General features: G+C 40.2%; 1 protein-coding gene across 7 annotated transcripts in view; it reads left to right on the top strand.

Moving 5' to 3' along the window:
- Positions 1–15,724, top strand: part of ralgapa2 (Ral GTPase activating protein catalytic subunit alpha 2) — a 554,472-nt gene that overhangs the window by 316,764 nt on the left and 221,984 nt on the right. For all 7 annotated transcript variants that reach the window (XR_005942422.1, XR_005942420.1, XR_005942421.1 and 4 more), the window contains exons 35-36: positions 4,822–4,945; positions 8,380–8,535. Coding sequence is in view for 4 of the 7 variants with exons in the window: in XM_041183014.1 (XP_041038948.1) it covers positions 4,822–4,945; positions 8,380–8,535 (280 nt within the window). In the remaining 3 variants the exon portion in view is untranslated. The remainder of the gene's footprint in view (positions 1–4,821; positions 4,946–8,379; positions 8,536–15,724) is intronic.

Here is a 15,724-nt window from a genome sequence, read left to right as displayed (position 1 = left end):
TGAGACCAGAGAGGAATCCCTCAAGGTCAATGACAATCTGGCCAGGGGATTTCATCAAGATGACCTTCCCGGATGATCTGGCAGACCTCGTGACTTTTGCAGTTGAGTCAATCTCTCTGCCTTCTGGACCAAAGTGTACCAAGCCACCCAACACATGGCCTCCATCATATATTTTGACTAGAGCTGCTGACCAGATTCGCATTGCTAATCTCTCCTTTGAATCACAGGACCTGTCTTACAATAAGCATTTTGTTTAGATATGATCTATCTTCATTTCACTCCCAGCAACCAAGATTCTGAGCCTTCTAAGGATGACATGACACAGCTGCTTACCAAGTAATGCAATCGTTTATCATATTTGTTCTGTGAGCTCTAGCCCATTAAGAAAGGACTGATATTCCCTAAACTCCTCATGTAGAATCTTTACAGTGTACAGAGAATGAGATATTCAATTTATCAGTGTATGTTGAATTTAGATAATGAATAGAAATCAGAATACTATAGTACAGTAGTGGTCATTTAGCTGATCAAGCCTTTGCAACTAAAATAAAAATAGCTGGAAAAACTCAGCAGGTCTGACAGCATCCGTTTCAAGTCCATTTGACTGTTCTGATGAAGAGTCATATGGACTCAACGTTAACTGTATTCCTCTCCGCAGATGCTGTCAGACCTGCTGAGTATTTTCAGCTATTTTTATTTTTGTTTCAGATTTCAGTATCCGCAGTATTTTGCTTTTATCCAAGCCTTTGCAACTGTAGTTTTCCAGATGAGATGCATAGTCTGGCTCTACTTTTCTGCTTGTTTCTTGTGTCCATTAATATTTTTAAAGCTGAGATGTAACTCGTCTTTAAAAGAATATATGTGAACAATGACAGACAGGCAACGACTCTGGTTCATCTAGTTTGTCCCATATATATATTCCACCCCACCCAAAACCATGTGGTCTCCTGAGAGAAACACAAAACCAGATTGAAAACCTGGGCCATTTGGCAGGGGAATGTTCCTCTCCGACCCACCTGGGCAATTAAAATTAGTCCAGGAGATTAGCCTGTCCCTGAACTCCCTAAAGTATCTACCTTGCGTAAGGTATGCTATCTGCCCCAACCAGAAACAAGTCCAGCTCTTGCTTGAAGAAATTCAGTGAATCAGTGTCCACTGCGCAAGGTGGCAGCCTGTTCCAGAGGTCCACTGTTCTCTGGGGGAAAAATCCACCTTCTGACATCTAACCTGGATCTGACCATCCACTGTTTAAAATTGAGATTCCAGTCCTCCCTAGCCTATTTCATTGAAATAACTGTCAACCCAAACATGATCCATTCCCTTCATCACCTTAAAACGTCAATCAGATAACTTCTATGTCTATGCTTCTCTGAAGTGTGGAGGCCTAACTCTTTTAGCCTAACTTGATAACTAAGTTGCTTTAGACTGGGAATTAGTAGCCCTCTTATGCATTCTGTCCAAAATCTCAGTATCACCTTCTCAGTGAGGAGAGCAAAACTGAGCACAGTATTCCAAGTGAGACCTGACCAAGGACACAATGGTATGTTTTTTCTTATAATCAAATGTCTTATGAATGCACCCCAACACCCTCTTTGCTCCAGCTATTACTTCACAACATTTTTCATAAACCTTTAGAGATCGATCCCCTGGAATGCCCAGTCCTTGCACTTTCTCAACTTTCTTTAATGCTTTTCCCTGAAAGGTGCATTCATCCTGCCCACATGTATGACAGTGCACATATCCAAATTCAGCATCATTTGTTAGTTCTGAGCCCAATTTTGCAACGTAGTAAGATCCACTTGCACAAGATCTTTGTATCATTTGTAAATTTGCAGATTCTGCCTCCATCATCCAGAATCAGATCATTAGTCCAAAATAGTAAAGAACAGTCCCAATACTGATCACTGCTGGTGACGAGTCTCCAAACAAGTCCACATCCATCTCACTTTTTCCTACATCTTGCAAGCCATTTCTCAATCCACCTCAGTACAGTATCACTATTACCCAGAGGCTTTGGTCTTGCAGAACAACCCCTTGTGTGATACCTTATCAAAGATATTTGGAAGACTAAGTAGAAAGCAGTATTCCCCAGTGATGTTCTACAGCTCTTTTTGCCAACTTTTCCTTCCATTCAATTTGGGAAAGATTCCTTCTTGGCTTGTTTTTATGTGCTGTTTTCCATCCTTGTGCTCAACTCTTGTTCTATTCTTAACACTTGATCTAACCACATTATGGCTACAATTTGTGCAGAACCAGGTCAAGCAATGCTTCATTCCTTACTGGCGAAGCCACATGTTAACTATGCAAATACACCTGAATCCACTTCAAGAAAAGCATGCTTTTCTCACCACACGTTTTCTCTACCCGTCTGCATTTAGATTATTAAAATTGCTTGCAATTATACCTTTATTGTTAAAACGTTAATCTGTAATTGCCCACAAATTTCATCCTGCATTCAGATTTCAGGGGTGAAAAAGAAACCTTATAACCCAGTACATCAAATGTACAAGATAGAATACATTTCCTGTTCTCTTGTTTGTCTCGTGTTAAACAAACAATGGCATCTGCCGTAAGCTTGACTCTTTCAGGCTACTGTTCACATTGACATAGTAGTTGCATAGCAAGTGTAATATGACAGCAGTTGGCTGATAGTAGAACTACAACATCTCAGAAAACTGTGCACGCTGCGATGTTCATGTATACAGTTGATGGTCGTGATCTTTTTGGAAAATACTATATGATAAAATTAAAACATTTTAAAGCAATGAAACAAAAAACTCTTAGCCTAACAAGTTGCTTATTTGCCAAGCATTAACAATCTATAAGTTTGTGTTCAACAAATTGCCATTGTTGCATTTTAGACATTAACAGACTATTCAAATATGTAAGTATTTATTACTGATGATATTTGGAAGATTATGACACTGCTTCTTCCACTCCAGGTTTTAATCATTATAATCAGCCGCAACATTCTTGCTCTGCAGAAGAGTCATATGAACTCGAAATGTTAACAGTTTCCCTCTCCATAGATGCTGCCAGACCTGCTGAGTGTTTCCAGTATTTTATGTTTTTATTTCAACGCTCCTCCATTGGGGAGTGGGGAATAGATTGAACGTGCTTCTTGCTCCTGATCGTTATCCAGCAACTACTCCTATAAGAATCTTGATTAGAAATCAGTGGAGGTTAGGATTGGGCTTCATTGTAATGATCCCTTTGTTTTTGAAAGACTGGCTGCCATTCAGTGGAGTCTCCTAAGAAAAATAAAAGCCACTTTAGTGAGGGGATAAGGTGACTAGCACCCATACTCAGGAGGAAGGAGAAACTGGAGAAGAGAACAAATAAAATGCACTATTTTGAAATTGGAGGCATGAAGGCCCCAAGCACTGAAATATATCCATTATTTGGAACTTGGAAGCTCCAAGGAGGCCTAGTTATGTTTAATGGATTTTGTTGGGGTGGTGGGTGGTGAGTTGTGGGGGAGTTGACAATGAACTGTAGGTGTTTACCATCATTTTACCCCTGAGAAATTGAGCACAATTTCAACATGTCAGGCACGTGCAGATTATTGCAAAGTCCTGAAGTTGAGGTCTGTCACTTAGTGCTCAGACACAGACTCCACTTATGTGGCCCGCATAGAGCCAGCAACCATTGAAATCAACGAGAATGTCAACTTTCCCACCCCACATTGCCAATTGAAATCCCTTAAAAAGTTGCACCTTGTTCACTCGGATAACATTGTAATTGTGGAGTGCTGCTGATAAACTAGTTTCCTTTAGGTAAATTTTTTTCTAATTTTTCCAGAATATTTTACCTTCTTTCTTCACCCTACTTGTATGTTCCAATCTTCGATTTTCTCTGTTTTAAAAAAAAAGTGATTTTATTTTGGTGCTTTTCATTCGTTTGGCGATCTGTGATTGGTGCTTGGTGTCAGTCACTCCAGCTTCAAGCTGTGCCCAGTGAAGAAAGCTGCAATCAGCTGCAGTACCACTGTATGGCGCTAAGCGGTGAAATTCTCTCAGCTTAGTGGTGAGCAGCAAGCACTCTCTCGCGTCACCACTGACCATAAAATCCAGCCTATTATTTCCAGCCTATGATTGATTTTATTTTGTCATTTTGAATTTTTCAATTGGGTTGCCTTTGGCCAATGAAATATTTCAACAAGTCAAATACCAGTTCAATTCACTAAACAGGTAGGCTACCAATTAATCAAAAGTAGCCACCAGAAACTCAGCCAATCAAATCATGAATATTTTTCAAAGAAATATTCATAAATTTGTACCTACCACAAAGCCAGTAATTTTCAAATTATCTCATCAGTTACTGAGTTATTAATGTGTTTGGATTAAAGTACATTTTTTCTGGATCATATGTAAAAAGAGCATTTTAGTTAAATGTGCAAATACTAAAAATTATTCTAACTACTCTGGGACAGTAGAAAAACGCTAAATAGTACCAATAAACTTAGAAAGCTGCTATAAACATTTTTTATTTTCAGTTCAATGATTGTTTTGCTATCCAATTTAGAAAATATAACAAACTCATCAAACCTCTCTTTCTGCTCTTAGCTTCAATATTCATTCTATTACAGTTATGCAGAAATTTTGTAGAATGATATAGTCAATTAAGTCAGCTGAATGCTATGCAGAGCTGTCAGATTTATGCTGTACAAACAGAATATTTGACCACCAACTGTAATTTGTTTTGTTTCTAATCAGATGTAAAAATTATAACAATGTGTTGTCAATGATTTTTTGTTTCCTCACTTCTGTAATATTTAGAACCATAATACTGATATATGAATTTATGTTTCTTATTTTCAAGTCGGGAAACTCATAAAATTGCAGTATTTTATATTATGGAAGGACAGGAAGACAAATATTCAATTCTCTCAAACACTGGAGGAAGCCAAGCATATGAAAACTTTGTCTCTGGACTTGGCTGGGAGGTATAGAATGTTTCTTCCCTCTACATACATTTTCTGAAGATTATTTAAGAAATTCTATTATTTTATATCAGCTCCTCTTACTTTAAAAATAATTTGAAACATGTGAATTTTGTGAAGAAACTGCATTGGTAATGCAATGGTTTTGGCTTATGAAGTAGGTTCATACTCAAAATGACTTTTAACAATATGTTTTCAGCAATTTTTTTGTTTGATTCATTGAAACCTATTAAAATAGATGGTTTAGATTGTATAGTAATGACTTCATTTTCCTAAAACGTGTTTCATAGTTGCATCAGAATAGTTTTAACACTGAAAAGAAGTTGTAGCTGACTCATAATCTTAAATGTTGTAAGAATGATACATGTACACTGTGCTTCAATCCTCTCTTGTACTTTAGAACTGCAGGCTAAATGCCATCTGAATGCATTGCAAAAGTTGTGATGAATATATATAATGGTCCTGATTGTGAAATGGAAATTTAGTAGCAGGGTCAACCTATACAAAATCCAAATGGAAGGGTCGGTAACAGTGCTATCAAATGGCATTTACTCACCATAAACTTGTACACCAATGCTCATTTTGGATTCTGCCAGGATCTCTTACGTTTAGGCCTCATTACAATCCTTTTCTAAGCATGAACCAAAGAGCTGAATTCCAGAGGTGGGGTGAAAGTGACTGCCCATGACATCAAGGCAAAGATTAGCTGGGTGTGACACCAAGGAGCCCTAGTAAAATTGAAGTCAGTTGGAAGTGGGCAGAAAGCTCTCCAATTATTTTAATTATACCTAGCACAAAGGAAGATGGTTGTGGCTATTGGAGGCCAATCATCTCAGCCCCAGGACATCACTGCAGGAGCCCCTCAGAGCAGTGTCCTAAGATCAACCATCTTCAGCTGTTTTATCTATGGTCTTCCCTTCAGCATAAGATTGAAAATGGCAGGCAGAATCTTATGGAGGTATGGCCTTCGGCCGCCGACTGGAGCCCTGCTTTGACTCTTTTCTAGAAAGTCTGTTGCACCTTGTGCCAATCAGGCACCTGACGGGCCAGAGGTGGGCCTCCCCCAGGACCAAGGACCCTGGAGGAGGAAGTCCCATCTGCTGAGAGCTGCCTGCTGATCAGAAGTCGACAGCTGTTCTATACTCCGAGCCACCGGGAGGTGGTGGCTGCTGCTAGGGTGACAGCCACCTGAAGCCTCTGATTGAGGAGGGAGCCAGGCATTGGTGAATGATGCAGGACAGGGGTCGCATTGCGGCAGGGGGTAGTTGGGGGGGGGGTGTTCGGCAGCAAGGCAGGATTGTGGTTCTCAGTAGGCCCCCTTTTTCATGAGGCCAGGTCCCTTAATCATGCACAGATAATTGAGCAGTGTTGAGTATCATTCACAATTCCTCAGTAATGAAACATGCATCAAGACCTGGACAACATGCAAGTTTGATTTGTTGGGTGGCAAGGAATGTTTTCCCCACACAAGTGCTAGGCAAAGGCCATTTCCAACAAAACAGAACCTAACCACCTTCCCTTGAAATTCCCCCAATCATGTTAATGTCATTGAATCCCTCACCACCCTGGGCAAATAAATACCGTGACTACCAGAACAGGTCAGAGACTGGGTATTCTGAGACTCATGTCTTGCCTCTTAACTTTCCAAAGCCTTTCCAATTCTACAAGGCATAAGTCAGGATTGTGATGTAATACTTGCCACTTGCCTGATGAGTGCAGCTCCAACAACACTCAAGAAGATTGACAGTATCCAGGGTAAAGCAGTCCATTTATTGTAATCCATCCACCAGCTTACACATTCACTCTTTCCACCACCTGCACATGGTGTCTGCATTGCTGCAACTTGCCAAAGCTTCTTTGCCAGCCCCTTTCAAACCTACACCCTCTACCATCTAGAAGATCAAGGATAGCAGGTGCATGGGAACACCACCACCTCCAAATTCCCTTCCAAGTCAAATACCATCTTAACTTTGGAAATATATCACTATTCCTTCATTATCGCTGGGTCAAACTCCTGGAACTCACTCCCTAACAATGCAACACATGGTGAAAGAAGGCAGCTCACATGGTCTTCTCAAGGACAATTAGAGGCAAATAATAAATGCTGACAACAACATGTCCTGTGAATGAATGTCATGTTTTGCACTAATTGGGCTTTGAACTGGTTAAGTGGGTAGCAAGAAGTGACTGAGACCCACTTATATAGATATCTGTCTTCACAGCATTTGGCATTACAGTGCAATTCATTAGCATTATTTCATTAAGGTATTTTGGAACTGAAGGACTTTCACTGAAAAAATCTGTTAGACTGTTTGAAAAATGGTAATGTAGACACAATGAAGTTGAAATTGGAGCTTAAAATGGCAAAACGATAACCAATTTAGCACTGCAGTAGTTCGCGACCAATTTTTACAAGCATTCGGCCAACTGCCAAATGCGTCAGGTCTTTTTTTCAGATGGCTCCCAAGTACTGAAACGAGACTCCTGCCTCCAAATCAGACTAGACTCATAAATTAGTTAAGACTAGTCTGATTTTATTTTCAAGTTTTTATCTGCCTAACCAGGAGTCCTTGACGAAACCACTGTAGGCCAGCTCAAAAAAAAGGCCCCAAGCTGAAATTTTGTGTTTGTTCCTCGTGCCATCACAAAGCCAGTGCAGGCCACTGCCAGAGCGTTCATGACCCTCTATTTGCCTTCAAACCCCTCCCAGTCTCCAGATGAAATTAGATAGGTCCAGACAGTTCTGCTACATCAGAATGCCTGATCAGTGCCCAAGGGTCACCTAAATTATGATGATGAGACGCAAGCAAGAGTTTAGCTCAGCCCTGAGATCTATTTTCTCTGGCGTGCTTTTGCTACATGCTGCTGGAATCTCATCTAACAAATGTAGGACCCAATGTGTGGTTACCTGTTTTGGAAAACTGAAAAACAGGCATCCTGTTTTTTTTAAATTAAGGAATGGTCTAAAAGTTTACCATGTTCTGGAATTTTTATGGATCTTCTGCAACATCTGGGCATCTATAATAATTGCATATAGTATATTTGTTATATTCACATGCTTAGGTGGAGGCCTCTGCTAATTTAGTTTTCTCAAAGCTCTTTGTGAGTTAGTTGGCTGCACAAATCGAAACTAAAAAAATAACAGTCAAATTGGAAATAGAATTAGAGTTGAACACATTAATTTCACTTCTATAAAACGAAAATGTAGTTTTCTCATTTGTGGTGGGAAATCTCTTAATAGGCTGAATGTAATGCCTTTCCTTTGGTATTTAGAAAGGAAACCTCCCTTGAAACTGTTAAACACACTGAATAGGAACACTGTGAGGAAACATCTGGAATGAAAATAGTGTGAAATCGAGGAAATGTTTTTTTCAAATCTTCTCCATTTTATGAATAAAATGTGAAAGAGAATTTTGTTTTTATTCATCATTCTCCAGATTGGCCTGTCTACACATTGTGGTTTTATGGGTGGCCTGCAACGTAATGGCAGTACAGGGCAAACTGCACCTTACTATGCTACCTCTACTGTGGAAGTCATTTTCCATGTTTCCTCAAGAATGCCATCGGACTCTGATGATTCATTAACTAAAAAGGTAAAGGTAAATAGCTGAAACCAGATTAAGCTGTTCTTCACTGCTACAATTTTCCTTCTTAAGAATGAGGAGCTCTTAATACTCTTGATATTTGAATGTATTTATTTTTGAATGAATTATTGTGAATGTATAGCGATTCAAAAGTAAGGGAAGGGGTGCTAGAGAAAGTCAGTTCTGTTCTACTTCTTCCTGAAAGTATTGAATCTCTACAGTTCAGACAAGCCACAGATGTCAGCTGGTCAGATTCCACTGAATAGTTCTGACAACATTCCTCCTTTAGCTCCTACCATGATGTGATTCAGGAGAATCTAGAAAATAACTTTCAATGTGTCATCAAAAAGGACAGCAACAAACTTGATCTTTAGCTTTTCTCTCAAGTAATTCTGGATATCTTCTCAATATTAGTATTTATATCAACTATCCCATCCTTTGAGATGCACATCATGAAACCTTGTGGGCCTCAGCTCATAATGGATGTCTTATTAAATGTTTCATAATGAAAAAAATTGTAACCATTCTTTTAATGTGCTGCCAGCCAGGCTAAGCATAAATGGTGGTGCGGAATGTTATTCCACCCAGACTGTCTTTGACTTAAAATTAGTCAACTTTGATGCAAGAGGAATGCCTCCTCCCTTAGAAGTTTAGAGAAGTTTTTAAAATTGTGCTTCCATTTACTTTCACAAATTTTTGGCGTTCATTAACTATTTTTCCACCTGGCTGAGTGACTCACTAAGTGATTAAGTGACATGTGCTCTTTCTACTTCTACCTGTCCAACCCTAGTATGTGGGGAACTTGGTTTCTGATTTTTGCAGCACTACATCATCAACTAAAAATGCTTCACGAATTTTCATAAAACCCTTTGTTAAACCATTGATTTCTTTGGAATATAAATACCATAATCTATTGCATAAATCAATATATTCAAAAGAACATTATTTTCAGAAAATGAAAAATTTGACAAAAGGCTTGATTTTTCAGATATTTTCAAAAATTAGCTTGCTATGATCAAACTAGCATTTTATTGATTCTTGAAGAAATAGGCATCACCGGCAAGGCCAATATTATTGTTCGTCTATGTTGTCCTTGAGAAAGTAGTTGTGCGCTACCTTCTTGAGCTGCTGCAGTCCATGTGATGAAGTTACCCTCACAATGCTGTTAGTTGGGGCATTCCAAGATTTTGATCCAGTGATTCATGTCTAAGTTCAGGTGATGGCTTGGAGGGAAACTTGATGATAGTGCATCTTGTGATTCTTGCCCTTATTACCCTAGGTGGTAGAGGTCACTAGTTTGTGTTTCAAACTTTTATCAGTGAGCATACTGTGCAGTGCTTCATTTTCATTAAACTTGCTAATTTGTAATGGGAATTGATTTTTTTGAACAGCAAAGAACGAGTCAGCCATTTTATTCTACAATTTTTTTAAAATGTATTTGTTCATGGGATGTGGGTGTTGCTGGCTAGGCTCATCCCTTACTGCTCATCCCTTATTACCCTGGAGGAAGTGATGGTGAGCTCCTTCTTGAACTACTGCTGTCCATGAATGTAAATGTGCGTGAATGGAAGCAAGACTTTCAAACATTTAAGAAGGCAAATGATATGTTGGCCTTCATTACAAGAGGATTTGAGCATAGGAGTAAAGATATCTTTCTGCAATTATATAGAGCCTTGATGAGACTATACCTGGAGCAGTGTGTGCAGTTTTGATCTCCTTACCTAAGGAAAGATATACTTGCTTAGAGGTAGTGCAACAAAGGTTCATTAATTAATTCTTGGGATGGAGGAATTGTCCCATGAGGAAAGATGAAATAGGCTGAGCCTATATTCTCTGGAGCTTAGAAGAATGAGAGGTGATCTCCTTCAAACATACAAAATTCTTACAGGGCTTAACAGGGTAGTTGCAGGAAGGATGTCTCCCTTGGCTGGAGGTTCTAGAACCAGACGACACAGTCTCAGAATAAGAGGCAGGCCATTTAGGATTGAGATGAGGAGGAATTTCATCACTGAGGACGGTGAATCTTTGGATATTTGCCCCAGAGGGTTGTGGAGGCTCAGTCGTTGAATATATTCAAGACTGAGCTCATTAGATTTCTCCATATTAAAGACATCGAGGGATGCAGAGAGAATGCAGGAAAACGGTGTTCAAGTAGAAGATCAGTTGTGGTCTCATTGGCAGAGTGGGCTCAAAGGGCTGAATGGCCAACTACTCTTTATGTTCTTTCATTTAATGTGGTCATTCCTCAGTTGCAGTGAAATCACATATTGTTAGAACAATGTACACTACACAGAATCAAAAAATTGTTACGGTGCAGGAGGAGACCACTTGGCCCATCGTGTCTGCATCAGCTCTCCTAGTACCATTCCCAGCCTTCCCCCTGTAACCCTGTGCATTCTTCCTTTTAAGATAAGTCTAATTCCCTTTTGAATGCTTCAATTGAACCTGCTTCCACCACGTTGTCAGGCAGTGCATTCTAAACCCTAACTGTTTGCTGCATGAAAAGATTTCTCCTCATCACTTTTTTGCTTCTTTTGGTAATTACTTTCTCGATCCATTCAATAGTGGGAACAGTTTCTCCTTCTATTCAGTCCAGACCCCTCATAATCTTGAATTCCTCTATTCAATCTCCTCTCAGCCTCCTTTTCTCCAAGGACAATATTCCTAACTTCTCCAGTGTTTCTTCATAACGGAAGTTCCTCATCCCTGGAATCATTCTCATGAACCTCTTCTGCAACCTCTCTAATGCCTTCGCATCCTTCCTAAAGTGATGCGCCCAGAACTAGACACAATACTTCAGGTGAGGCCGGACTAGTGATTTATACAAATTCAACATAACTTCTCTGCTCTTGTACTCTTTGCCCCTGTTAATAAAGTGCAGGATACTGTATGCTTTCGTAACTATTCTCGCAATCTGTCCTGACACCTTCAATGAGTTATGTGCATATGCATCCAGGGCCCTCTGCTCCTCCAATCCCTTTAGAGTTGTACCCTTTATTTTAAATGTTCTCTCCATGTTCTTCCTATGAAAATGAATCACCTCACACTTCTCTACACTGAACTTCATCTGCCACCTGCCTGCCCATTCCATCAACTTGTCCATGTCCCTTTGCAGTTCTATGTTTTCCTCCTCACAGTTCACAGGTCTTGCAAGTTTTGTATCATCCACAAACTTTGATATTTTGCCTTGTACACCAAGGGTCCCAACACTGACCTCTGGGGAAACTCCACTACAAACCTTCCTCCAGCCCAAAAAACATGCATTAACCATTACCCTCTCCTGCCCTTCAGCCAATTTTGTATGCATGTTCCCACTGTCCTATACTGTGGAATGAAACAAGTCACCTCTAATGGTTATGTGTGAGATGGTGGAGGTGAGTTTTGTGAGCCTGTTTTCCTAATTTAGAAGAAAAACCCGCATAGTACTTTTAACAGTCCCAAGGTGCTTCTAGTGTGGAAAACAAATGCTTGATCAAGAATGAAGAGAATAGGAAGGATGAATGAAATCATATGGCAGATGGGAGTTTCAAAAGATGATTAAAGGATTGAAGGAGCTAAAGGAATTCCAGAGCATAGGACACAGGTGACTGATGATCCTGTTGCCAGAGGTGGGACAAAGAGATGCACAAAATGCCAGAGTCATGGAAACAAAGGATTCAACAATGCTGGAGGGCGTTGCAGAGATACGGTGGAGTGAGGCTATTGGGGATTAAAAGGTAAGGTCAAGGGTTTGTAATTTAATAAGCTGGAGGGCATGATCAGTGGAGATCAGCAAAGAATGAGGTAATAGGTGAGAAAATAATTTCTTTGAAATGTTTATGCAATCTAATTGTTTTTATGAATGTTTGAAAAGGACTTTTGAGTTTACATCAATTTTAAAGGGACCAATGTAATTTTTTTGGATAAGAAATACTGGTCCATGTGACCTGACGACCCTTGACCTGAAATCAGTACCAACAGAAAAGAAGCTAAGACAGAAACCACATGGCCAGATGCAAAGGAGAGCTGGAGGGTGAAGGCAATCTGCACACAGATGCAGGCACGAAGAGAAAGCAGGCAGAGACAGAAAGAGAAACACAGGATTTGTGTGAGGAGAAGCCAGAAAAGCTCAACAAAAAGGCTCTTTTCTGTTTGGCAGTAAGAAGAAATATAGAATTCCAGAAGCTCTTAGAGAAGTGATGTATGAACAAGCTAAAAGGAACTGAATTCTAAAAAGTGGTGTGAATAGCTCAGGCATGCAAAAGAGCTGAAAGCTAGTATTGGAGGACTGGATCATTTAAAGGGTATTGTTGGCTGATCAGTTGCAAAGGAACTCTAGAATGTTACACCATCAAAACTGATGTGAGCCGGGTGAGATAAGGTTGGTAAAAGTGCGCCATGTTGGTGCTAACTGTATCCGGGAATCTCGCATGGAACATGCCTGCCAGTGATTGCAACTCAAGGATCAAATCTATTGACTTGGAAAGACTGAGACTGCAAGTGGTGCCACATTTGTGTGGAGAGTGATGCAGGTGCTTGTGGTTGCCGATCACAATAAAATTGACCTTTTTTATTTCAAGTATCTTTTGCGTGTTAACTCATGTTTAATTTGCGTTGGAGGTTGGAATCAGTGGCAAGAGAGCTGTGCTTGTGGTAGAGGACAAAGGCAAATGCTCTTGTCTTCCCACTGTTCAACTGTATGCTGATGGCTGATCAATCTGACAGCAGAGAAGAATTCGATAAGGCCGTGGGGGTACGTTTGGTTTCAGCAGTATATTTATAGAAGCTAACCTGGTTATTGGGAGCCAATATGTAGTTTGGGGTGATGAGCAAGGGTACATCTTTGGGGTTTCCAGAGGTTGACAATGTGCAGGAGGGAAGAGAAACTTTGCTGGAGATATTTAGATAGATAGCAATGGAACCATTGGTTTTGGTCTTCTCTACAGACTCTCTTCCCAACCTACCAACTCTATCCCTTTTATTGGCAACTGTCTGAGGCTGGACCAGATGTTTGCAACCTTGGTGTCATATCTGACACCTAGATGAGCATCAACCACGCACACCAACACCAATTTCCACTGTGTAACATCACCCAGCTTCACCTCACCTTACATAAGAACATAAGAAAAAGGAGCAGGAGTAGCCATTCAGCCCCTCAGGCCTGCCCTGCCGTTCATTAAGGTCATGGCTGATCTGCCCCAGGCCTCAACTCCTCTTTCATGCCAGCCCCTCATTGCCCTCAACTCCCTGATATTTCAAAAATCTACCTACCTCCTCTTTAAATACTTTCAGTGATCTAGCCTCCACAACTCTCTGGGGTAGAGAATTCCAGACATTCACTATACTCAGAGAAGAAATTCCTTCGCATCCTAGTTTTAAATGTGTGTCCTCTTATTCTGTAACTATGTTCCCTAGTTCAAGAGTCCCCCACTAGTGGAAACGTTTATCCTGTCAAGCCCCCTCAGAATCTTTTACATTTCAATAAGATCACCCCTCATTCTTCTAAACTCTAATGAATAAAGGCCTAACCTGTTTAGCCGTTCTTGATAAGTCAACCCCTTCATCCCAGGAATCAGCCTATTGAATCTCTTTTAAATTGCCTCCAATGCCAGTATATCCTTTCTTAAATAAGGGGACCAAAACTGTATACAGTACTCCAGGTACAGCCTCACCAACACCCTGACTTCCCTATTTTTAAACTCCAACCCCTGAGCAATACAGGCCAAAATTCCATTTGCCTTCCTAATTACTTGCTGCACCTGCATGCTAACTTCGTGTTTCATGCACGAGAACACCCAGACCCCTCTGTGCTGCACTTTTTTGGAGTCTCTCTCCATTTAAATAATAGTCTGCCTTTTGATTCTTCCGACCTCTGACATTCCTACATTAAACTCCATCTGCCAAGTTTTTGTCCACTCACTCAATCTATCTGTATCCCTTTGCAGATTCCTTATGTCCTCATCACAACATGCCCTCCTGCCTATTTTTGTATTGTCAGCAAATTTGGATACATTACACTCTGCCTCCTCCAAGTCATTAATATGGATAGTAAATAATTGAGGCACTAGGACTGGTCTTTCCAATCTGAAAAAGACCCATTAATCTTGACTTTGTCTTCTGTGCGTTAACCAATCCTCAATCCATGCTAATACATTACCTCCAACACTGTGAGCTCCTATCTTGTGCAATAACTTTTTATGTGGCACCTTATCGAATGCCTTTTGGAAATCCAATTACACTACATCTATTGGTTCCCCTTTATCAACACTGCTTGTTATATCCTCAAAGAACTCTAGCAAACTTGTCAAACATGATTTCCCTTTCACAAAACCATGCTGACTCTGTTTGATTGCATTAATCTTTTCTAAATGTCCTGCTATTTCTTCCTCAATAATGGACTCTAGCATTTTCCCAATGACAGATGTTAGGCTGACTGGCCTATAGTTTCCTGCTTTTTGTCTCCATCCCTTCATGAACAGGGGCGTCACATTAATGGTTTTCTAATCCCCTGGGACCCTCCCGGAATTCAGTGAGTTCTGGAATATTTCAACCAATGCCTCCACTATCTCTGCAGCTACTCCCTTTAAAACCCTTGGATGCAGGCCATCAGATCCTGGTGACTTGTCTGCCTTTAGTCCCATTAGTTTGTCAAATACTTTGTCCCTCATGATAGAGACTGTTAGAAGATCTTTCCTCCCATTAGCTCCTTGCTTATCTGATATCTTTAGGATGTTTATAGTGCCTTCAGCCGTGAAGAACGATGCAAAATATTGGTTTAACTTATCTGCCGTTTCCCTGTCATCAATTCTCCAGCCACACCCTCCAAGGGTCCCATGCTCGCTTTAACCACTCTTTTTATATACCTTGCTGTTTGTTTTTATATTTCTTGCTAATTTACTTTCATAATCAATTTTCTCCCTCTTTATTAGCTTTTTAGCCATCTGCTGCTGGTTCCTAATATAAAAAAAAATCCCAATCCTCTGGCCTACCACTAGTTTTTGCTGCTTTGTATGCCTTAGTTTTTGATTGGAAACTCTCCTTGACCGCCTTTGTTAACCACGGGTGGTTCATCCTCCTCATCGAGTCCTTCTTTTTGACCAGGATAAACTTTTTCTGAGCTTTATGAAATATCTGCTTAAGTGTCTACCACTGCTCATCCACTGACCTTCCCCTTAGTCTATTTTCCCAGCCTGCTTTAGACAACGCTTTCTTCATATCT

This window comes from Carcharodon carcharias, chromosome 2 (assembly GCF_017639515.1).
Source record: "Carcharodon carcharias isolate sCarCar2 chromosome 2, sCarCar2.pri, whole genome shotgun sequence".
Classification (NCBI taxonomy): domain Eukaryota; kingdom Metazoa; phylum Chordata; class Chondrichthyes; order Lamniformes; family Lamnidae; genus Carcharodon; species Carcharodon carcharias.
The sequence above is the reverse complement of the archived record's forward strand: the minus strand, read 5'-3'. Positions and strand labels throughout refer to the sequence as shown.